Source organism: Lepidochelys olivacea (assembly GCF_965140295.1).
Source record: "Lepidochelys olivacea isolate rLepOli2 genome assembly, chromosome: 2".
Classification (NCBI taxonomy): domain Eukaryota; kingdom Metazoa; phylum Chordata; order Testudines; family Cheloniidae; genus Lepidochelys; species Lepidochelys olivacea.
In genome coordinates this window covers 253,265,719-253,290,507 of record NC_140412.1, presented here as the reverse complement: position 1 = coordinate 253,290,507, position 24,789 = coordinate 253,265,719, and the positions used below count along the sequence as shown (strand labels likewise).

The following is a 24,789-nucleotide window of genomic DNA, read 5'->3' as shown; positions in this document are numbered from 1 at the left end:
GATCTTCAAATAGATTTTTCACTGAACAATTTGTATCATCTCTTCACCACAAATAACAGTGCTGGCTCCACTCCACTCTTCCAAATTGGTTATTATCTCTCTCAAACCTGGCTACAAACACTGTAAATTGCCTTGGGCAAAAATGGACAAGGCCTTAATGAAAATTCACTTTAAACCTAGCAGAGAGTTGTGAAATCAGCTTTTCTCAGTACTGCAACTATTACAAGGGATCATTTTTATTTAACTTGAACCCACGGCACACCAGTCCCTCCCATGGCTCCTCAATAGTGTAATATCTGTGGATCTCTTAGCAGGACTGGGTGAGCCCACTCACATTAGAATACTACATTAGGGGATGCATTGTCTTCCTGTTAAACTGTGGCAGTCACTGTTGGGGAATAGTGGACATGTTTACTTTTTAATGGGCTATTATAGTCTCTGCAAAAGCTTAAATCTATAGTTACTCTGCCGTGTAGTCCTAGAAATAGCAGTGAATAACCAGCCACCTCCATGCAAATGGTGCCTTCCTCATAGCAGCACCAAACTATTAATGCCATCTATCCCAACAACTGAACTATCCTTATAACTAGTCCACTGAGTCATTTAGGCTCAGATCTGCAAAGATTTTCAGGCACCTAACTCCCATTGATTGCAAGCATGGATGCACTTTGCCAGGAGAAAGGAGTCTGATATAGGAATGAAGGAGGCAAAGATGCATTGTGAATGAATTCCAAAACACCATCCTGCAGCTTCTTTCAATGAAGGATAAAAACACTGCAATAAACAGGCTGCCACATCACAAAATTACGTCAGCAAAAACATACTTCATTATACAAGTGCTTGAGGAAGATTGGTACTCATCAAGCTAATGACATTTGGTTAGGCTGCCTCTGAAAGTGGATGCTCCTGGGCCTTTGTGGAAAAAATGCAAATAACTAAAGTCATGTGCATGTTAAAAAATTGAGAGAAGTTTTCTTGTGTTTCTGGGAGCCCATAAAAGGAAGTAGATGAAAATGCCAGTATCCCTAGTCATTTAGAACTAACTCCACAAAATTTCCTGTCCCTTGCTCACCCTATTTCTGTGGGTGCACTGTAATTTCTGCTTTGTATGGAGAATTTGAGAAGTTTGAGATGCTCAGCTAAGCGCTGTTTGCAGTGTTTGTGTGGTCATGTGTGTTTCTTGTGATCATTTAGGACTAAGTACCCCCAAAGAGCATGTAATCTAAGTCCTTGATCCTGCAAAGAGAACTGCATTGGTGGGACCCGATTTGGTGGGTGGGTGGAAGAAGTCTGATTACACAGTTCTCTTCCAGGACCAGGATTTCCCTGAGAGAGAGCCCTATTCATCTGATCACCCTGACTACCCACTGCAACCAGAGCTGAACTGTTATTAAAGTCAATTGTTTTATCACCAGTTTGTTTTTTAATTTGCTTTTCCCTTGTATCTATTTTAAGCAATAGTGACATCAAGTGTCTGACAGTCACATCTGTAGCCACTATCCGACACTCCTGTAGGAGAGGGGAGGTTTGCGATGGGTGACAGGAGTCTAACGAGTCAATAGGTTTTCTTCCCCAAATTTTCTGCCATGCTCCCAGGCTAGGCCCTCCCAGTTAACCTCCACCAGCAACCCCACAAGAGTTCAGCCCCTACAGACTGGAGGGATGAGAGAGAAAGGAAGAAATATAGATTGGGGCCAGCTCCTCAAGTGGTGTATAATGACATAACTCCATTAACTTCAGTGGAGCTATGCCACTTTGGCCAAGTTGAGGATCTGGTCCATTTATGTGTATGCTTCCTAGTTTCACAAAATGCTCCAATATCCTGGTGGTGGTTGCCATATGAGAATCTAGATAGATAGCTGAGAAAACCTTCCTGCAGCTTCCTCACCTGCCTCAAACCCATCCCACACACCAGACCTCCCTGCGGCAGTGCTGTATGAAGACAGAGACTTTCTCGTTAAAATCGATGTCACCTTATAACGCATGTGGCATCGGTACAAGCTGCTCTGCAAACTCACCTTTAAAAGGAGAGACTATGTTGTCACTTTTAAAAGAGATTATGTAGCATGAAAGGTCTCTAGTCTTAGGCAGCCTTGACATTGTTCCATTGAGCATGAGTAAGATGCATTTGTTTTGTCTCTGTTTTTGTTTCAGTGACGGAACACCTGGTAGCCAGAGTGTAACAGAAAAGTTTGAAGTGAATTGGGAAAGCGTGCTGGTCAGCTCCCACAATGCAATTGTGATGAAGTTTGATGGCCGGGGCAGTGGATTCCAAGGCACTAAGTTGTTACATGAAGTTAAAAGAAAATTGGCCCTTTTGGAGGAGAAGGATCAGTTGGAAGCTGTCCGGTGAATGACACTGTCATTATAAAAATTAATTGCATTTATAATTGAAATGTATTCTCAAAGGCTCCGCAGCTGTATCTGGACACTAGAAATTACTCTAAGGCCCTGATCCTGCAAAGAGAACTGCATTGGTGGGACCTCACTGAAGTCAACAGGGATCTGTGAGGGAGGGGTGGGAAAAGTCTGCTTACACAGTTCTCTTCCAGGATCAGGGTCTCCCTGAGAGGGAGCTCTGTTCATCTGATCGCCCTGCCCAGAGCTGAACTGTTGTTAAAGTCAATTGTTTTATCTCTCTAGGTACCACTCAGTGATGTATCTCCTCCTATTTGAATACTGTTGTGTAAACAATTGAAGAAATGTGATAAATTGAAAGTACAAATACACTCCTGTATATTTCAATATGGGGAGTAAAATGTCAGCTAAATAAGAATTCCATTTATAAGCCAAAAAACTTTTTCTGATGTTAACATTAATAAGAATGTAGCTGAAGGTCTTACCTTTTAAAAGTTCAAGGGTCTGCTTTAAAATATTTGGGGGAAGGAGAGGAGGAGGAATATTTTTTTTTAAATGGTTGGGTTTGGTTGAAGGCTCATTCAGTTGTTAAGAGAAGGATCTGTTGGAGGCCTGTGAGATCTTCCTCAGAGGTGTTGCCAAACCATCAGAGTAATGCATGCCATGTGACTACAGCAATAGCCTAATACATAGGAATGGTGGTTCCATGCCATTATGAAGCTAGTTCGGTTGATAAAAATATATACTTGGTCTCTAAGGAAGTGGGCACATATATGGATGATGCTAATGTTTGTTATAATAAATAAACAAACAGACTTTATTAAGGCTAATAATTTGGCATCAAAATGGTAGATTAAGATGTTTAAGGATTTACGGAAAGATTATTTACATAACATTCTGGGGACTGTATTAAAGATGACTATGAATGTTTCTGAAAAACATACAAAAAAAATTTCTTACATTTTTAGTCTTACAAATAACTTACAATGATGTATTTGCTTATAATTACTTATTTGCTGCACAGGTAGAGACTTTGGCTAATTTAAATATTTAAACATTGTTAAATGAAGCTATCTGCCCCCTGCTTATGTTCAAGTCCTATCCACTTACTTTACTGGGGGGGAAAGTAACGTCCATCAGTAACGTTCTGATTTCAGACTCTGTGCCACTGGGGATAAATAACAAAAGGGGCAGAAAGAATACCGTTTGATTTTCCGTACCTGGATTAATTTTGCAGTGCTAGCAGCTGAGAAAAAAAATCCACCTTCTGACTTGTAAAGTGAAGATATTTTTAATTTAATTGCAAGACAATAAATATGAGACCCTGTACTGTTTGCAGAGTTACTGTTCTAAGTATTTCATACCTTAAGAATGCCATTGGAACCAGGTATAAATAAGAATTTTGTTATTGGCTCTACAGGTAAGATGTTGTGCTTCCATGATCCAATCAAAATTAACGGAAATTAGGGTGTACCTGGTACTTTTTGGCTCACAGGAGGTGTGTTCTGCATGATGTACCTGGAATATTCCATATCAGGCATAGGGTTAAAAGAGCAAGAACAAATCAAACAGAAAGCTACATGATAGCAGTAGCCATCAGAGTGAGTTTGGATTAGCCTATATAATTCGCTTGAGGCTTGGGTAATACAATCATCCTAAACTCATGCTTATAAAATCTTCAAGCCACACAATGCCATCATGTACAGTATTCCATGTATCTAATAGTGTCCTCCTTGAACTTAACTATTTCTCATCTGTTTCATATTTTAGGATAATGTTGAAAGAACATTATATTGATAAAATGCGAGTTGCTGTATTTGGGAAGGTAACATTTTCCTGTGATTCCTACCCTTTGTTATTGTTTGCTGATGTATTTAAGCACTTGCGCTTAATCTTGATTTATTGAGTGGACTTGTGGTGGTGGTTTTGTTTTTTGAGATAGGCTACTTCTTGCTCAGAGATTCTAAAGATGAGAGCTTTCATTATATCAGCCCATTTGAAATGAGCTGTAGCTCACGAAAGCTTATGCTCAAATAAATTTGTTAGTCTCTAAAGTGCCACAAGTCCTCCTTTTATTTTTCCATTTATCAATGTTTCCTTTGAAATTATCTTGAAAAGGAAAAACATCTATTATTTGTGAGGAAAAAATGCTGTCAGATATGAGAAGGGGATTGTTAGAAGAAACTATTGTTGCTATCTGTATAGAGGTACAGTGGGTGAAAAGTGCTGAACAGATCACAGAATCCTTGTCTCAGAGACTGCTTACCAGTTCATAGCAGCCACTGAAATGCTAATAACAGGTTTGCTATTGGCACTGTTTCTGAAGGGGTTGAGGAAAGGAGATGGATTCTTGGCTTGGTACCAGTTCATTCAACCTGAGGGGAAACATACTAAGATTGACACTATAGAATGAATGTACCATTGTAGCTTTGAAAACTCAGAACTTACACCCAAAAAAATGGGAGTTTTGCCCAAGCAGGGACTGCTGGTTCAGGGTCTAAGTGTAACCAGTGCGAGTCCGACTGTGTGCTCTGTTTCAGGTAGATGAGACACATCCAGAATCTTTGCTGGCACTTTGGGCATTGCAGTAACCAAATTCAATACCAGTGACTGGTGTTTTTTAGAGGATGTTGCAGTTTTACAGACTCTGCAACAGAGCAAGACTTTATTTAACCACACAGATACAGGGCCCAATCCTGGACACAGACCTATACAGTTATATTGATGACACAATGTCAAGAATTGTAACATTCATAAACCAGTCGGAGAACACTTCAATCTCTCTGGTCACGCGATCACAGACATGAAGGTCGCTATCTTAAAACAAAAAAACTTCAAATCCAGACTCCAGCGAGAAACTGCTGAATTGGAATTCATTTGCAAATTGGATACTATTAATTTAGGCTTAAATAGAGACTTGGAGTGGCTAAGTCATTATGCAAGGTAGCCTGTTTCCTCTTGTTTTTTCCTACCCCCCCCCCCAGATGTTCTGGTTTAACTTGGATTTTAACTTGAAGAGTGGTCAGTTTGGATGAGCTATTACCAGCAGGAGAGTGAGTTTCTGTGTGTATGGGGGTGGGGGGATGTGAGAACCTGGATTTATGCAGGAAATAGCCCAGCTTGATTGTCATGCACATTGTGTAAAGAGTTGTCACTTTGGATGGGCTATCACCAGCAGGAGAGTGAATTTGTGTGGGGGGGTGGAGGGTGAGAAAACCTGGATTTGTGCTGGAAATCACTTTAGATAAGCTATTACCAGCAGGACAGTGGGGTGGGAATAGGTATTGTTTCATATTCTCTGTGTATATATAAAGCCTGCTGCAGTTTCCACGATATGCATCTGAGGAAGTGAGCTGTAGCTCACGAAAGCTTATGCTCTAATAAATTGGTTAGTCTCTAAGGTGCCACAAGTCCTCCTTTTCTTTTTATTGATGACACAAGTGGTCCTCATAGGCCAGATCATTCCTCTCCTTTGGAAGAGCACACAGGAGGGGGCTCTGGGGAAAGTTAAAATTGCCAAGAGGAGCTAGGAGACATAGGCTATAGGGCCCACTCTTGAACCTGGCAGTTCCCCAAAGATCCAGGGAAGGCTTGGCCATCTGTATGCACCCTCCTGTACCTCTGCACTATCAGGGACTCCTATGGCCACCGCTTTCCTTAGAGACCCTGACTGAGTTAACTTTCCCTCCCATGCACTCTTCTCACCCTGGTCTGATGAGCGTCCACACCTCTTCCTGCACAGAGATCAGACTGCAGAGGTGCCTGATATCTTGACAAAAGAGGGAGGGTCCTCTCCTGTGTACACATCTTCAGGCAGACACTCTCGGTTTATAACCTTTAGCCAGTGATTAGAACACTCACCCAGGATGTGGGAGATCCAAGTTCAAATCCCACTTCCTCTGACAGGCATGGAGCAAGAATTTGAATCTAGGGCTTCAGCCTCTCAGGCAAGTGCCCTAATCAGTGGGTATTTGAGGTATGCTGGAGTGGGTCTCATTCAGTTGCTCCTGCTGAAGCTGTTCCACTTTGTATGAAATACTTAGTAGTCAGAGGCCAGAAAGCGTGAGAATGACTGTTAGGGCATCCCCCTGGGCCATGGGAGGCCCAAATTCCAGTCCCCTTTCCAGTGCCTATGTAATTGTTTATACAAGTGAGCCTATGTAATTGTTTGTACAAGTTTCCATAGGTGAGATTGAGAGAGACCCTCCGCAGAAAACCCCACAGCCCAGTGGTTAGGATGCCTCCACCTCTGTTCTGGGTGAGGCCCGCAGGCGAGATAGGTGGGGAAACACCTAGTTTGAGGATCCTGCTTGGGCAGTAGGACTGAGGCAGCTCTGCACATGCCCAGCAGCAGAAAAATGCAGGTGCCATGGGACTTTCCCAGTGGCAACTTAGAGGCCTAGGGACGTAGGTACCTGCAGGGTTAGGCAGCAGCTGAGCAGGGTTTGAAGATCTAAATTTTGGATTTAGTTGCCTAAATCACTTAGTGGATCGAGGCCAAAGTTATTCAAGTGCATAAATGGTTGCAGGATCAGGCCCATAGTTAGGACCCAGGCTTCCACTACTTACGTGTGCAAAACTCCCACTGAAGTAAAAGGGAAGATTTGCCTGTGTAGGGCCTGCAAGAATCCGGCTTTAGGAACTGGCTAGTTTAGTAACTCTTTTGTGGGGCTGTGGCACTGGTTTAGAACCCTGTTTCCCATTCATTAGACTGTGTATTGAAAACACCACTGCCCCACATAGGTGCACACAATGCTCGCAGGTTTGTCAGAACGCACCTCACCGTGCCCCAGTGCGTCTCAAAGTAGCTACCAGCCCATTACATTGGGAAGCAGAGTTGAATGGTTTTTAATCAAATGAACACTGTGTTCTGCTGTACCTTGGCCTGGTGGGATTTTGTGTCATCTAATGGCGGTGGGGGAGTTTGTGTGCGCTTAACACCCAGGCTAAGACATTATCTTGTATTAGTTGGGCTCAATTTACAGCTAATCCCCACAGAGTCACAGCGGTGGCTCAGGGTATGTCTGTACTGCAGTCAGAGATGTGCCGGCAGCACGTGTAGACATACCCAAGCTTGCTTTGATCTAGATAGCTAAAATGGCATTGCAGCTCCTGCAGCATGGACCAGGTGGGGTTGTATAGCCCATGCTTCGGCCTGCGTTAGCGAGCTGTCTAGAGCAAAGCGAGCTCGGGTATGTCTCTGCATGCTGCAGTCGCACCTCTGACTGCAGTTTAGACATACCCTCAGATTATAAGCATGCTAGGCAGGGAGCCATTTCTTTGCTGCATGTCTGTACAGAGCCTAGCACTCTGGGGCTGGCACCTCTAGGTGCAATACAAATAAATATAAACAAAGAGACTGTATGCTATTTGTCATAAGGCACCCACGGGGTTATTGGCCCTCAGATGTGCGTGCCTCTATGACCCGTTAACACAGCGTTGCATTGTGTCAGCATGGGCACGGTTCTTGGTAACACTGACCGATGTGTGAGATGACGGCTTTGGTGCCCAGCATTTCTGCATTCTCACTGACACGTGTGCTGTTTGTCTGTCTGTATTCTAGGATTACGGGGGCTATCTGAGCGCTTTTATTCTCCCAGCTGGTGAAGAGAATCAAGTGTTCACGTGCGGAGCCGCTCTTTCTCCATTGACAGACTTGAAATTATACGGTAAACACCGCTCCCCGGAGGCCACAAAATGCCAGCTCCTAGCCATCAGTGACATTCCCACCCTCCCCTTACTAGGTCTCCCTTCTCGTTGTTTCTTAAAACCTGGCTTCTGCCTCTCCTGGGGTCTTTGGTGTTTGTCTATTTTGAGCCAGACTGTGAACCCTTTACTCCCATTGGTGAGCAGTCTCCTTCACTTCAATGGGATGAGTCCCCTGCATAAGTAAGTAAGAGGTCTACAATATGGCCTCAGACAGTAGGGTCCTTAAGGTAGGGACCCTTTGTCCTTCTGTGTCTTATACCATGCTGAGCACACATGAAATAAAGAGTAACAATGGTAATAACTGCAAAGTGCGGCCATCCACATTGCCACTGCATACCCCAGTAATTCTAGAAACTCACCCATAATAGCATAGATAGAATCATAGAATTGTAGGATTGGAAGGGACCTTGAAAGGTCAACTAGTCCAGTCCCCTGCACTCGTGGCAGGACTAAGTATTATCTAGATCAGGGATTGGCAACCTTTGGCATACAGCCCGTCAGGGAAATCTGCTGGCGGGCCGATCGCGGTTCCCACTGGCCACGGTTCACTGCTCCAGCCCAATGGGGGCTGTGGGAAGGGTGGCCAGCACGTCCCTCGGCCCGCACCACTTTCTGCAGCCCCCATTGGAACGGCGAACCACGGCCAGTGGGAGTTGCAATCAGCAGAACCTGCGGATACAGCAGGTAAAGAAACCGGCCTGGCCCGGCCTGCCAGGGGGCTTACCCTGAACAAGCGGCGCCCCTAGTTTGAGAACCACTGCTCTATGCCATTATCCAAATCATTGATGAAGCTATTAAATAGAACCGGACCTGGAACTGATCCCTGCCAGATCCCACTCATTATGCCCTTCCAGCATAACTGTGAACCATTGATAACTACTCTCTAGGAACAGTTTCCAGTTATCCATCAACCTTATAATAGCTCCATCTAGGTTGTATTTCCCTAGTTTGTTTATGAGAAGGTCATGCGAGACAGTATCAAAAGCCTTACTAAAGTCAAGATATACCACATCTACCACTGTCCCCCATCCCCAAGGTTTTTTACCCTGTCAAAGAAAGCTATTAGGTTAGTTTGACACGATTTGTTCTTGACAAATCCACGCTGAGTGTTACTTATCACCTTACAAATGGGTGATAAACAAATACATACAAATGTGTCATAAACACAACCCAGACATTTATCAAAAAGGTTTGTTCAGTATTAGGAAGAACTAGGGCTTGAGCTCCAAACTACTCCACCCTGTTTAACGTTATACATTCTGACTAGATTTTAAAGCAGCCTGCGTCAGCTTGTGCATGCAAATGGACACATTTGCCTAGGTTGCAGACTCACCTTCTGATGGAGCTTTGTGAGCTTGATAAATGGTTTGGTCACATGTTAAATGAAGGGTTTTGAATAAGGTCTAAATAGAGACTTACTAGCCCAGTTCTGTGCATGGGCAGACTCCTGCACCCGCCCAATGACCCACTGGGGAGCCCCACAGAACCTTGCTCCTGTGGAGGGCCTTGTAGGATCTGGGCTTTATTCATTGAGTGTCACACCTGCTGGGTCTGCAAATTCTCACTATTGCTTGTATCAGCCCATTGGAAACTCAAACTTGAAATCTTCTTCCAAAGGCCAAATATTCCCATCATCATTTGCAAAGGGCTGCTCCGACTCTGATCTAAGGTCACCTGCTAGCTTCTCCCATCAAAGCACACCTCTAAAGGGAAGCTATCCCATTCCCATCCAGTAGACCTATTTAGGGATTTTCCTCTTAGCTGCTGGAAGGCACAGCAAACTCCTTGCCTCCCCTCCATTCTCTCCTTGGCTGGCTACTCAGTGGGACTGATACTCTCTCACTTTGCACTGGTGTAAATCAGGAGTAGCTCCATTAAAATCAAGGTGCTACTCCTGCGTTAGGGCCCCTGCAACTTCCACTGAAGCCAATGAGAACATTCCGATTGACTTCAACTGGAGTTGGATCGGCCATTAGGTGAGAGCAGAACAAAATTATATAACTTGTAGCTCCCAGTGTATTTCAGTTGCATTCAGAAGTCAATAGCAGAGCCCCGCTGTGACTAATGCAATACCTCTCTATATACATTCATGGCGAAAGGCCATGTAGCACAGTGGATCATTGGTAGCTGTATGTTGCAAAGGTTTGGCATTACAAATGTGTTTTGACTATTCTTTTATTAGAATTAAGTTTTCTCTATCAACGTTATTACAGACGGAGTCATTCATTCTGATCACATTTCTAAAACAAAACAAAAATGAGAGTCTTGTTAAGTCTACATTTCTCATTTAATGAAAGCTGAGTCAGGAAATGTGGCTTTTATTTTTGGAACGGGCTGCACTGGAGTGAAAACTGACCAATATGTTCTCTTTATTTCTTTTCAAGCTTCTGCCTTTTCTGAAAGGTATTTGGGACTACATGGGATTGATAACAGAGCATATGAGGTAACTGCATGGAGTTGAGCACAGAGCTTTGAGCCAGTGTGCACACTTTCATGACAAAATGTAAACCTTTCTTTAACTTTTTAACCCTGTCTTCTTATGTACAATTTGGGGGAGGAGGGAAATACCAAAAACAGTGCCTGCGAGTAATAAAAAGATCTTTGTTGGAAAGTTATTTTGGCTTTAAGTCTACAGACTGACTAGCTGTTTTGGTTTCCTTGAATTTAACAGTAAAGTAATTCATAGCCTTGTCATTCATTAATCCTCAGGCTACCCCTCTAAAGCAGGTAGGTATTATAAGCCCCATTTTGCAGGTGGGAAATCTGAGGCAGAGAGGTTGAGTGACTTGTCCATGGCCACAGGACAAAACAGTGTCAAAGCCATGATTAGAACTCTGTTCTGGTGCTCAGCCCATTAGATCATGCCTTTTAAGCTACATCCATTTAAAGTCCCTTTAACATTTCACCCCAGGATGAGCTGCTGATGGTTGTAAGCACAGAATGGGTATTTCAGAATTCTGAAGCTTGAGTTGGTGGTAAGCAGACCTCTGGGCTTGTGTTGAGCAGGGTTTAAAATGAAGATAGCTCATTAATTAGGGTGTTATTGTTCAGGGTGAGAGGGAGGCTCAATGGGTGTGAATGCTTCAGTTATTCTGAAGAAACTAGAAAAGAGTAGCTACATGGAGGGAAAGGGTCACTGGGCTGTGTCTGTAAAGTGTGGAAAAATTGGTGCTAACCCTGCACACAGCCCGATGAAATGGATTTTGCACAGGCATTCACCACTGGGGTTTGAAGACATTGCCCACTTCACAACAAAATAAAATCAGCCAGAGCCCCTGTGCGCCTCCTTCACAGGTAGGGCTCGTGGGTAGGTGATCCATATAGTGAATTCACTGGCCTTCTGAAATTTCACGAGCGTAGTTAGGCCATGGTAGGTTTTTTTTTCTAGAAATTTGGAGGCAAATGAATCAAAGTGAAAGGGGTTCCAAAGCAATCAGTGTTCTCATTTGGATGTAGTGCGAAATAGCTTGGCTGTATGTTTCTGAAGGTTGGTGTGAGTAAGTACTGGTGCTTTTGACTAGCTTGGGGAGGGAACTATTTAACTGTTAAACGCCATTGACTGTGGAACGTCACAGTGTTCTAAGTGTGGCCTGCTATGCCAGACACTGATGTAACGTGTGCTTCCTAAACACCACAACTAGGCCATGTACTCTCTAGGAATCAAGGAGCACAAGACTGCCATTTCCTGAGCCATGGAACTGTGATGTGGAATTTATAAAGGCTGCTGATGCAGACTTTATAAACCATATTATTCTCCTGGAGGCAATGTTATAACAGAGGGAGCAGCATGCGGGGAACTAGATGAGAACCAAGAGTCTGTGTGGAAGGATGTTCCCTGCTGGGTTTTTTTTTCACGTGTGTATGCTTACATTCAGGTTTCCATTTGTTTCCTCCCTCCCCCATGTCTGCTTGAGAACTCTGTTTCCTGCTTAAATGCAAATTAAAGCAAACACACATTCCTTTGTTTAGGACAGATTTGTTTGCTGACTTCTGCCTGGGTAGGGTAATGGGGAAGATGTGCTAATAACATCAGAATCTTATTTGAAAACTCATAACTTGCTTGTCAGCATTGTCATGGTGAAATGCATATAGCAATCTAAGCTATAATTAAGTTATGATACCTCACAAGGCATACTTTTCAGAGTAGCAGCTGTGTTAGTCTGTATTCACAAAAAGAAAAGGAGTACTTGTGGCACCTTAGAGACTAACCAATTTATTTGAGCGTAAGCTTTCGTGAGATGCATCCGATGAAGTGAGCTGTAGCTCACAAAAGCTTATGCTCAAATAAATTGGTTAGTCTCTAAGGTGCCACAAGTACTCCTTTTCTTAAGACATACTTTGTACAAAGATTATTACAATAGTGTGTAGGGTGTGAGTGCAGGGGTGCATCCATCACACCCACCATCTACAGTTGGGGCAGCATTGGTCATGAGGGGCAGGAAAAGGTTAGACAAATAGACAGCATAGTTCCTCCTCCATTCTGCTGCTGTAATGATTCAAGCCGCCAAGAGGAAGAGGTTGCAATGATATCAGCTTGTTATTCTGGTGATCAAATATAAAACAGAGTTAAGTGCTACTTTGCTATGTATACAGAAATCACTCATTTCTGGCATGATGCTTAATCTTACCTGCAACTTTTATCTTCACAGATCACCAAATTAGCACACAGAGTCTCATTACTGAAAGATCAAAAGTTTTTGATTATTCATGCCACTGCTGATGGTAAGTGAACTCACTATTTTAGTGCGATACATTACGTAGTTTATGAGACTGATTTTTTTCTTAATTAAATTTGCCACTTTTATGCATTTATTGATACTAATCTGATTTTACAGAAAAAATCCATTTCCAGCATACTGCAGATCTTATTACACACCTAATTAGGGCAAAGGCTAATTACAGCTTGCAGGTACAGTATATGTATGTTTCCATTTTTCATACTTAAACAGTCACTTTGCACTTTGAACAGAAAACAGATGTTATGAAGTAAGCTTTAGAAAGTCCTCACTGTATATACAATACAATATAAAAATACAAATAGAACAGTAATTCTAAGTTATATGTATATTATATAGTTCCTCTCTCACACACACACACACACACACACACACACACATTATTATCATTATTTAGATTTGGCCCAATCCTGCAGTTGTTAGAGCTCCATTCGTATGTTCTTACGCTGGGATTTTCAAAGGAACTTGGTATTCAACTCCTGCTGACTTTCATTGAGACCTAGGAGCCCAGCTCCCTATTCTCCTTTGAAAATTACAGCGTTAGAAGTCTGTTATAATCAACTGGCATTCATATAACATGTACAAAAGTTGCCGGTTAGATCTGAATTAAAAGCATAGTTGAGATTATGTAGGACAGTTCCTTTACGGAGTTATCAGCGTTCCTTGTAACAAAAAATAAATTCCTTTTTCAACAAGTTTACATTCAACTTTTTAAGTAATGAAACTCTTTTAATTCATATTGCAAGGAGTAGATCCTAAGGCCTTGTCTACATAGGACTACACTCATTTAGTTCAACCGGTGGATACCCCTGTGTGGTCACCCTAAGGGCAGGTCTACACTACAAAGTTTTGTCAGACTAGCTATGTCGGTCAGGAATGTGAAAAAACCGTCGCCACCTCCAACCGGCATAGCTATTGGCAACACTCCCAGGTCATGTCCTTCAGGAAGCTGGTGGCACAGTGACAGAGAAACTCCTTCTGTCGGCATAAGCTGCAGCTACACTAGAGGGCTCTGCTGGTGTAGCTATTACTTTCAAAGCATTCGTACTGTAGCTAAGGCCTGTTTAGGCTTAACTTAAACCTGATCAGAATCTACTTTTAAATTGAAATAAGAGTGTCCACACAGACGTTGGCACCAGTTTAACTAAACAGGTTTAAATACAGTCTGTTCGGTTAGCCAGTGCAAGACAAGCCCTAAGTGCCACACGCTAGTGTTTGTATTGATGCTGATTAGCTAGAGCTGGGCCCGAGCTGCAGAGGTCAGCTCTGGCTGGATCCCAGGTGTTCAGATCTGGGACTGCAGTTCGGGCCCCTCTCTAACCTTAACGTAAAGCTACTCATGGTCTCCTTGGTTCCTTTGCAGATATACCCTGACGAAAGCCATTACTTTAACAGTGCAGCACTTGAGCAACACTTGTACAAGTCCCTTGTCAATTTCTTTGTGGACTGTTTCAAAGTTCAGGACAAACTCCCGATAGTCACACTGAAAGAGGAGGAGGAGGAGGAGGATTAACCCTTTTGGTTCGTGCAAAGCACAAGGCCGTTCTTTATAACAATATGCAACTGAATCATTTTCCTGGAGAAAGAAATGTTATGTTGTTAGCATGTGTTTAAACGAAACTGAAAGCAGCTCGCCTGCTTGACAGACAGCAACTCCTTCCTGAATGGAAGAACATTGCGCATGATGAACTCAGCAGAAACTGCTGTCTGACATGAATCCGTCACAGACATCGCCGTCTTCTTTGCCACAAAATGACTTCTGGAGTAAAAGGCTCTCAAGAAATTGGACTTGAAGGACCACACCAAGAAACTACCTTGAGGACTAGAAGGTTAAATGGCCCTTTTGCATTCAAGAAATGAAGCAGTAGCAATGAAATACATCATCTCTTTTAGGGTTACCATAGTTAGCATCCCGTTGTGTCAGATAAAACTTAATAAATGGAAAAGATTATAGCACAATTATTTTAAAGGTACTGATTCATACATATTTGCCTGCTCTCCCCCATGTTTAGAAGATTCATCACTGCTATGGGGCATACAGATTCTAATTATACCAAGTATCACTGTAATTACACTAATGTTTAATTAGCCTCATGTAATTAATTACGATTTTATATTGTTTTTACCTGTTCCTCTTTACATTTGATCTCATGCTCACCTTATCAGCTTCACCACTTGTCATGGATGTGGAAGAAAACATGCATTGAACTAACTAGACCAGTGTTTTTCAATTGCTGGGTCATGACCCTAGAGGGGGACACAAAAGGCAATCAGGAAAGGGGGGGCGCCAGGTGTTAAATTTTTATTATAATGTAAAGCAAAGAAAATCTTGTTCCCTCCCTCCCGGCACGCGCTTAACCCTTCAATTATTCTCTGTTAGCCTCTCCAAGCACACACTTAAATAAATTATTTTGGGGCAGTTCAATGGCTTGTGTTATACAGGAGGTCAGACTTGATGATCACAGTGGTCCCTTCTGCTCTTGGGATCTATGAATTTAGGCTTAGCTTTGATATCATTTTTACTCTTAAGTAAATGTAAGGGGGTTGCAAACATTTGTTACTTTGAATAAGTGGTCAGAAAAGATTGCGAACCGCTGATCTACACTCTGGTAGAGGGAGTTTCTATCAGATACTTTGCTGGTCATCTTGTGAAGCATTAAAAAAGAAATCAGTATGGATAGATTTATTTCACATGCTGTCTGCAGCTTAGTTTTGATTTTGGATTCCAAGTCAATGATTATCACATTCCACTTTTAGTTATGTCTTCTGCTTGCAGGAGGTTTGTAAAATCAGAGCATCTAAAATCATACTGGTCTGTGCAGGGGTGGAGAACAATGTTTAAAAACCCAGGGGAAAATCGTTCAAATCTCAAACATCATTCCTTCACCTCCAGTTATCATATCATAAAGATTTTGGCTAGTGTTGCTCCTTGTAAGATATTCTGACCAAATGTACAGCCAGGATTAATAATGTATATTTCATTTTGTTGTATATAAAGGAATGTAAGTCAGTTATTTGTCAGGTCTCCAATCCAATATTAGTCTTGTGTTAGCATGCACACTATAACCTTCCTTTGCTGATCAGGACTCTTTAGAAGTACTAGCTTGGAAATATATCAATTAATGTAATTTCTTTTCTTGTTTTGACAACTTGAATGTCAGCACCGGTTTCTACATTTTTACACAGTACTGTGGGTAAACTCACATCCTGACAGCAATGATGATGTATCCATTGTGCTCCTTAATGTGTCAAGTTTTTTTTTATTTTAATCTCTAAGCTTTGACCGTTGGTTGTAGTTAGACCATCCTGGACACTATACTGGTAAATCACAGAAGCAATCTAGTTTGGTTTGGGGGGGGGTTTCTTTAATTTACAGTGCATTGATATTTTGCGAACAGGAACTACAGTATAAATCTGCTTTACTCGGCAGTATGCCAAATAGACAATACGAATGCTGGGTGTCCAGGTTTTACTACACTAAATGGGCTCAAAAGTCTGAAATGAACTGGGTCGGAAAAACATCAAATCTGCTCTGTCCGCAATCTTTTGTAGGAGGACATTTAGGATGTGGCATGGTAGTGTTCGTTCATCCATGAAATAAAACATTATTTTACCACCCTGCTTGCTACTTTTTGGTTTTTAGTTAAGTACTTAAATAATAGTTACCATTAAGTGTGATTTCTATCTGAGTTGGAACCCAAGCCCCAGATGAAAAGATGCAATATATAGCATCTCAGTGTGACTGCAGAAAACCACTTACTGAGCACATCACCCTAAGGAGTGATTGCTGTTTCTGAGGAAGACATGAAGTGCTGTGTAAAATGTGTTCAGTCCAAAAGAACTGGCTAATGCAGGGGCGGGCAAACTTTTTGGCCTGAGGGTTTTGGAAATTGTATGGAGGGCCAGTTAGCGGATGGGGGCATGGCCCGACCTCCCACCCTCCCCTGCTTCTGGCCCCCTGATGCCCCCCCCAGGACTCCTGCCCCATCCAAACCCCCCTGTTCCCTGACGGCCCCCCCTGGGGCCCCTGCTCCATCCACACCCCCTGCTCCCTGTTCCCTGACTGCCCCTAGAACCCCTGTCCCCAATTGTCCCCTGCTGCCCCATCCAATCCCACCTCGTTCCTGACTGCCCCCCCCGAGACCCCTGCCCTAGTCAACCCTCCTGTTCCCCGCCCTCTGACCGCCCCGACCCCTATCCACTCCCCCACCCCCTGACCACCACCCCCAACACCCCTGCCCCCTTACTGCACTGCCTGGACCATCGATGGCTGGTGGTGCAACATCTGCACTGCCCGGCAGGAGCCAGCTTCCCCCCCACGCAGCACAGAGCACCGGGTCAGGCCGGGCTCTGCAGCTGCGCTGCCCGGCAGGAGCCAGCCACCCCCCCACGCAGCACAGAGCACCGGGTCAGGCCGGGCTCTGCAGCTGCGCTGCCCGGCAGGAGCCAGCCACCCCCCCACGCAGCACAGAGCACCGGGTCAGGCCGGGCTCTGCAGCTGCGTGACCCGGCAGGAGCTCCCCGCCCAGAGCATTGCGCCGGATGCGCAGTGAGCTGAGGCTGCGGGGAAGGGGGGAATATCAGGGGAGGGGCCGGGGGCTAACCTCCCGGGCCAGGAGCTCAGGGGCCGGGCAGGAGGGTCCCGCGAGCCTGATGTGGCCTGCGGGCCGTAGGTTGCCCACCTCTGGACTAATGTGAGGGCCTCTGTTATTCAACAGTCTTTTCTGACAACTGTGCTCTTCGATGTACATTCTCTTTCTCTCCCAGAAGAGTCATGAGTGTCCTTTCTACCATCCACCCCATTAACCTTGGGGCCACCCCAATTCTTGCCTGCCTGCGGCTGAACAGCAAGGACATGGGCCAGTAGTCTCAACTAGGGAAGCTTGGCCAAATGGACTTTTAACATCAAGGACAGCAAGTTGCAACGAAGACCACAAAAGAGTGTTTAACTCTGTTGCCATCTCTCCCCTGTCTCTTCTGCTTGAAGAACGACGGTTTTCAGGTTAAAGTGAAAGGACTGAGAGTGAGAACGTGCTATTCCAACACTGATTTCCTGTGTGATTATGGGCAAGTTACCTGTGGGTGTGTGGGTGTCTATCAGTAAAAGGGGAATGATACCCATGGCTACATGGCATTGAGCTCCTTGGTTACTAGGGAAGGGCTACATTTTCCTCACATCTTATATGTAGCCTCTGTCAAATTGGAAAAGAATCCTTTATTGTTATAAGCGCTGGTGTAAATTGCAGAGTTTCTCCCATTACAAGCCTTGGCTATCTTCCCTCCCCCTTACATACACACAAATGTTACACACTACCCTCCACCTCAGGCTGCTACTTCAAGGGGAGGTGGAAATCTGCACGCCCAGAACTCATCATTCCACCACAGGATTTTTTCCCTGTTATCCCTTTAAAAGCTTAGGGTCAGGTGCTTGCTCCTGGAATAAATACAGAGGGGGTGGATGGCACATTTTGCAGTGGCATCTTGCTAATTGTTTAGGTCACATGGCCTAAGCTCAGAATGATGTGACATTATCCGATTCAGTGTGCTGGACCGTATCTCTGAGGGAGTGCAACAAGCAGATTTCACAATCAACCAAGGTAATGGTGGACAAAGTCATTTTAATCTCTGCTACCAGCAATTCAGGCATCAAGAAGATTTGTCATTGCTATGGGCGTAAGGAATCCAGTTATCCAAATTATTGCTGTAGTTACACTACAGTTTAATTAACTTTATGTAATGAATTACTATTGCATTGGCTGATCGAAGTGAGCTCTTACCTTCAAATTGATGGCAGTTTTGTCTGGCTGGAACTTTTGAGCATTGCCTCTGATCAATTCCAAAAATTCAAGGACCATTCAAAGCATGGATTGAGCAGAACCCTATTGATTTGGGGGAGCTAAGGGACACAGAGCCCCTGCCAGCTGGTGAGCAAACCCAAACACCTTTATAACTGTCTATAGATTAAAAAAAAAACAAGGATTGATGCAGCCATTAACACCTTCCAGCAAATCCCTCACTCCCCACCCTCCAGCCACCATATCTCAGCTCTATTCACCCTCCCAATATAGTTTAACTTGTTGACTCCCTGAATGACTTACCTCCCAGACAGAAAGACAAGAAATAAGAACTGGGGGGAATTGTGGCACATACAGAGCCCCTGCCTTGGTGGGAGAGAATGGAGGACCCTGTCATGGAAGAATGGGGGAGGCATACGGACCCTTGCTAAAGGAAGAGAATGGGGGAAGGGAACATGGATACTCAGCTGTGCTGTGGCATGGGGGACCAACAGGGCAGGCATACAGCCATTGGCCCGGGGGGGGGGAGGGGGGACAGAGGGACACAATGAGCACTTGGCCTGACTGGGGGTGTGGGTTTGTACAGAGTCTCTGAAATAGAGATCGGAACATAGTTTCTGTGAAGGGAAATCATGCCTCACCAACCTATTAGAAATCTTTGGGAGTGGGGTGGTTAGCAAACATGGACAAGGGTGACCCAGTGGCTATAGGAGCTGTACTGGGATCAGTTCTGGTCAACAGACTCATAGGTGAGCTGGCAAGGGGGAGTAAGCAGTGAGATGGCAAAATTTGCAGGCGGTACTAGATTACTCAGTCCAAAGCTGACTGCGAAAAGTTACAAAGGGATCTCAAAAAACTAGGTGACTGGGCAACAAAATGGCAAATGAAATTGAGTGTTGGCAAATGCAAAGTAATGCACATTGGAAAACATCATCCCAACTATATATACAAAATGGTGGGGTCAAAATTAGCTGGTACCACTCCAGAAAGTGATCTTTGGAGCTATTACAGATAGTTCACTGAAAACAGCTGCTCAATGTGCAGCAGACATCAAAAAACGCTGACACTGTTAGGAGCTATGAGGAAAGGGCTAGCAGATAGGCCAGAAAATGGCATAATGCCACTATATAAGTGCACGGTATGTCCACACCGTGACGACTACATTCAATTCTGGTCAACCCATCCCAACCAAAAGATATATTAGCATTAGAAAAAGTACAGCGCAGGGCAACCAATATGATTATGAGTATGGAACAGCTGCCATACATGAAGAGAGTAAAAAGACTCAACCCTTTCCATTTTGAAATGAGACAACGAAGGTGGATATGCTAGAGAGCTATAAAATCACGACTGGTGTGAAGAAAGTTGAGGGAACTGTTATAGACGCCTTAATGTAGCACAAGAAGTGTGTGGGGGGGGTCACCCAATGAAATTAATAGGCAACAGGTTTAAAGTAAACAAGAGGAAGTACTTCTCCATACAATGCACCGTCAATGTCTGGAACTCATTGCCAGGGGATGTTGTGAAGGCCAAAAGTGTAACTGAGTTCAACAATGAGTTAGATAAATTAATGGTGGACAGGTCCAGCAACGGCTGTTAACCAAGATGGTCGGGGCACAAACCCATGATCTGGGTGTCCCTGACCGACATGAAATGAGCCATTTCCTGTCGTCCAGTCCCAGGGTCTAATTGCTCTGTTCTGAAGCCAGGCTACTGGGCGAGCTGGGCCATGGTCTGCTTCAGTACAGCCAATCGTATGTAATGCAAAGAACCCCTGGTGTGCCCAATGAGAGGCGTTGACAGAAGCAGCAGCAAGTGCAACCCTCGAATGCAGTGTTCACGTGTTGCTCTGCGTTCTTTAGACTCATGCGCACCTATTAGCTCCTCTCAGGCCCCCTACAACCCTTCTCCAGGGAAAACAATGCCCCTCCCCCCAGGCCACACTGCAACCTGTTGCTGGCTAGAGGACTGGTGCACCGTGGTGTAGCGGGCCGGCATGTTCACTCCCTGGCTGGTGGCACGGGACACTCACTCCCCTGGTCGAGTTGAGAGGGAAGCCTCATATCATCCGCTCTAGCCTCCTGCAAGGGTTTCACGGCTCTCGCTCTCTACCCACCCCTTGACTCCAGTCGTGCTACGGAGGGGGCCCTGTTCTTGCATCCAGCCCATATCTCAACACAATGCTTCTGCTTTGTCCAGGCATCTGGGCGCCCATTGCCCAGCTCCTGTACCTAGGTTTGTCAATTTTGGTCAGATGTATTCCTGGAGGTTCCATCACATGACATAATTTTTAATTAAAGATTAATCCTTAATTCCTGCAGACTCCAGGACAATCCTGGAGGGGTGGGAACCCTACCCGTACCCAGTAGCGCCTCCTCCCTGGAGCAAGGCAGACGTACCAAGGAAGGGGATGCACTGGTTGTAGAGTGCACGAAGGCCCCCACACAGCAGCAGACCCTGGTGCCCCAGCACAGCTGAGCAATGCCAGTGTGACCCAAACAGGAACTACAAACCAAGCTGTGCAGTGCGGTGCAATGCAGCTGACAATACTAGAGGCAGGCTGGCTTAGTGGCTAGAGCTCTGGAGTGGGACTCAGTCTGAAGACCAGAGGGGGGGCTTCCTCACCCTGCCACTGACCTGCTGGGTGACTAAGGCCACTTCTCTATGGCTCAGTTTCCCAGCTGTAAAATGGAGCTAATGCTACTGCCCTTCTCTGTAAAGCACTTTAATAATAATAATCCAGAGATTTCAAAGCACAGCTAGACTGTACCCTCACAGCATGACAGGCATTGGCTCTGTGATGCTGGGGGGGAGGGGGGTAGAAATAACAAGTGGGAGGAAGAACATGGCCTCAGTTTCCTATTTTAGTAATTGTATGGGTTTAAAACTCATTTTTCTCAACAAACATCCTCCCCCTTTCCTGTTCGCATCCCTCTTTCTGACCTGGAACACTTTTTCAGCCCGGAGCATCAATGCTTTCTCTGGTCCACTGCTGACCCCTCCTCGGCCTCACCACCGACAAATACGAATAAAGCTGGAAAGCATGCCCATGGCCCCCTTGCAAGGCACTGGCTATAAATAAAAACCAGGGCCAAAATCAATAAAGCACTCCAGCAATATCCACTTCATTCCTTGGGAGCGTTGTGTGGTTTGTATTTATTCCCTCTGTGGCTGATTTGCAAGGCCCAATGAGTCCTTTTCTAGTGTAGCCCCCCCCACAGGAGCCTGACTGCTTCAAGGATGCATTTCAATGCATACTGGCCCCTCCCCAGTTTGCTTTGCAGCCCACCCGTTTTATTTAGTTGTGTACCTTTGGCTGCGTTGCTGCAGAGCGGGATTGTTCAAAGAGGAGACGGGGCTGGATACAGTCTTTGGAACCATAAACCAGCTCATGCACTGGTCACGGACTTGATGGCTACAATGAGTCTGGCCATTCAGTGTCCTGACAGCCACTCAGCACCAAGCACAGACTGGGACACTGCACACCAGCTGCGGATTGGTCACATTAAGGGCACTGGATTAGCTTTCACCTGGCCCATGCTCATGCTGCGGCTACATGGTACAGTGAAGCCCCACTGACTCAGGCAGGCATTTGTTCAAAGAGCAGGGCTATTAAGAATGTCCCAGATAAACCCAACCCCCCCGGCCCCCCCCGGCCGGGATCCTGAATTTATCCAATACACCATTGAAAATTAGAGGAACCTACCTCCCCATGGCACAACTTGCCAGGCCTCGTACGCTAGGACTCATTCCTGTCACCATTCATTCAGCACGAACTAGCCTGGGCCTGATCCAGTTTCCATGCAAGTCAGGCTGGCTGTGGAGATGAGAGCCTGGGGCACCGCAGGGAGGAGGTGTGAAGGATGGTGCAGGGGTAGGGCTGGGATACCTGGGGATGAGCTGCAGAGTTGGGGGGGCCAGGTAGGAACCGGGAGGGGAAGCGCAAAGTTCCAGTGGGGTACAAAGCGCTGGGCTTACAGCAAATTTCAGCTTACAACCCCAAGCGCACAGTCTCTTCAGTCCGGCTGTTTGCCCACCCCCCCCCCCGCTCCCCTTCACTGCCTTCATTCATTCAGTCCTTCCCGCCCCTCTGACTCCCTCTATACAGCCCATGCCCCACATGCATCATGCTGCCTCTGCTCTCCCTGTGCCGCAAGCCCTCCCCTTCATGGTCACTCATGGCAAGGGTGAGTCCCAGGGCAGGGGCAGGGACAAATAGGACTTTTTGAGGGAGTGCTGAGATGACAGAGCCTTTTCTTTTCCACCACTATTGCGCTCAGTGCGGTCAATTACCCCAGTAGCATGAGGCATAGGCGCCAACTTCCTCTGTTCCCAGGGGGTGCTCCACCCCTGCTCGACCTCCAGGCCCTTCCCCCCACCCCCCCACCTCTTTGCTCAGCTGCTGCTCACTTGGCACATTTGCTGGGAAAGCCAGACACCTGCAGTGAACACATGTTTTCACTGACGTCTGCTTCTAGCAGGAAAAGCCTTGAACCAGACTTCACCGGGTGTAGGGCGGGCGGGGGCAGGGATATCAGGCACTGCCAAGCTAGTGGAAGGTAGACGAGCATTCACTCGAAGGTTAGGTCTCCCCTTGGTGCCTGGGCCGGGTTGTTGGGGTGGGGGGCAATTACCTGCACGACTAGCTGTACCCACACTAGTGCAAGGAGCACTACGGTGCTAAACTTGGCAGTGTAGCCATGGTAGCCCAGGCAGTGGCAAGCAGCGGCATAGACTACCTGCCCTGAGTACAAACCCTCCCAGGCCCTGTGGGCACGTACAGTGTGGTTCAGGCACCGCGGGCAACAGCTCGGGCCAGCTGCTCTAGTGCTTACACAGGGCCAGGCAGCTAGCCCAAGCCACCGCCGCCTGAGTCCAAGCCTGCCCAGTCCCTGGGCATGGATTCACACAGGACTCTCACAGCGGCCCGGGCTGCTGCAACCACACCGGTATTTTTAGCACACTGGCTCAAGGTGAGTGAGCGTGTGTAGGTCACCCATTCAGGGAGTTACACCTCCCAGCTGCAGTGTAGATGTATCGAATGCATCGTTAATAGCAGCCTAATGACGCCATAGTCACCAAGCGGCCAGCACTGCCTTGCACACAGGGCCACTGGAACTCGGGGCCACCGCAGCAAGAGTGACAGACCTTAACGTGACCTAATGCAAAGGCACAGGGCGCGATTGCTTAAATTGAAGGATCCACTCTGTTCGCTGGATCAGAGAGGTGCCCCCCAGAAGAGCAGTTCTGAGTCCTCCCAGTAGAGGGCAGTGGTGCACACTAGGCAATACCTGGCATTTCACACCTTTAAAGGCACACATTTTAGCTAAGGCGTTCTCACAGCCTTCGTGTGAGGGGCATGCGTTTCAATCCTCAATTTAGAGAGGGAGAAACTGAGGCAGGCAGTTTAAGGCTACCCTTTTCAAACTTGGGTGCCTAAAATTAGGCACTTACATGCATGTCTATCTAGCCAGGTTCTGGTGTCGTCTTAACATAGCCATCATGGCCTAATTGTCAGCGGTGCTGAGCACCCACATCTCTCACTGGCCTCCAGTGGGATTTGGGGCTGGGGCATGGGGGGGCGGTGCTCCAAAGGTCAGACCATTTCCAGGTGACTAAACATAGATTTTTAGGTGCTTCACTGTTAGTGCCCAGACTTGAATTGTTTCACCCAAGTGGCTTGCTCAAGATGCGAGGAGGACACAACTGCAGCACCAGGAAGGGGATTTAGCAGGTCCTGAGCCCCTGTCCTATGCTCAGACCACTAGCATCTTTAGTGTCCTAGTTTGTTGAACTCAAGGTATGACATTCTGTAAACTGAAACTGGGGTGAGGGCACCTAAGTAACTGGGCTGAAGGGAAATATGTCTTATGGAGCTGCTTCTGCTCTTATTCCCCACAGACATAATTCACATGGGCCCAGATTCACAAAAGTTAGGCTTCATTGATTTCATACGGACACTGATTTCAATGGGAGTTAGGAGCCTAAAGACCTTTGTGGAGCTGGGCCATAATCCCACCTAAAAATTCATGTGCTGCCTATGAACTGGAGCTTTGGTTTTTCATAAATGTGTAACCCTTCTGCCAGGTGGGCCTGGTTCAATACCTCGGGGTTCCTTTTCAATAATACAACACAGAACTGGCTCGAGCCCCCTGTAACTTGGGAAAATTACACACTACCCCTGAGCACCT

The 24,789-nt window shown here is 45.7% G+C and overlaps 1 protein-coding gene across 7 annotated transcripts in view; it reads left to right on the top strand.

The window, feature by feature from the left end:
• The window catches only part of DPP6 (dipeptidyl peptidase like 6), a 787,036-nt gene extending 770,617 nt beyond the window's left edge, over positions 1-16,419 (top strand). For all 7 annotated transcript variants that reach the window (XM_084618426.1, XM_084618430.1, XM_084618428.1 and 4 more), the window contains 7 exons: positions 2,155-2,349; positions 4,129-4,183; positions 7,922-8,027; positions 10,452-10,510; positions 12,717-12,789; positions 12,903-12,976; positions 14,167-16,419. In XM_084618426.1, the coding sequence (XP_084474552.1) occupies positions 2,155-2,349; positions 4,129-4,183; positions 7,922-8,027; positions 10,452-10,510; positions 12,717-12,789; positions 12,903-12,976; positions 14,167-14,316 (712 nt within the window). In that variant the 3' untranslated portion in view covers positions 14,317-16,419. The remainder of the gene's footprint in view (positions 1-2,154; positions 2,350-4,128; positions 4,184-7,921; positions 8,028-10,451; positions 10,511-12,716; positions 12,790-12,902; positions 12,977-14,166) is intronic.
• The last annotated feature ends 8,370 nt before the right edge of the window (positions 16,420-24,789 follow it).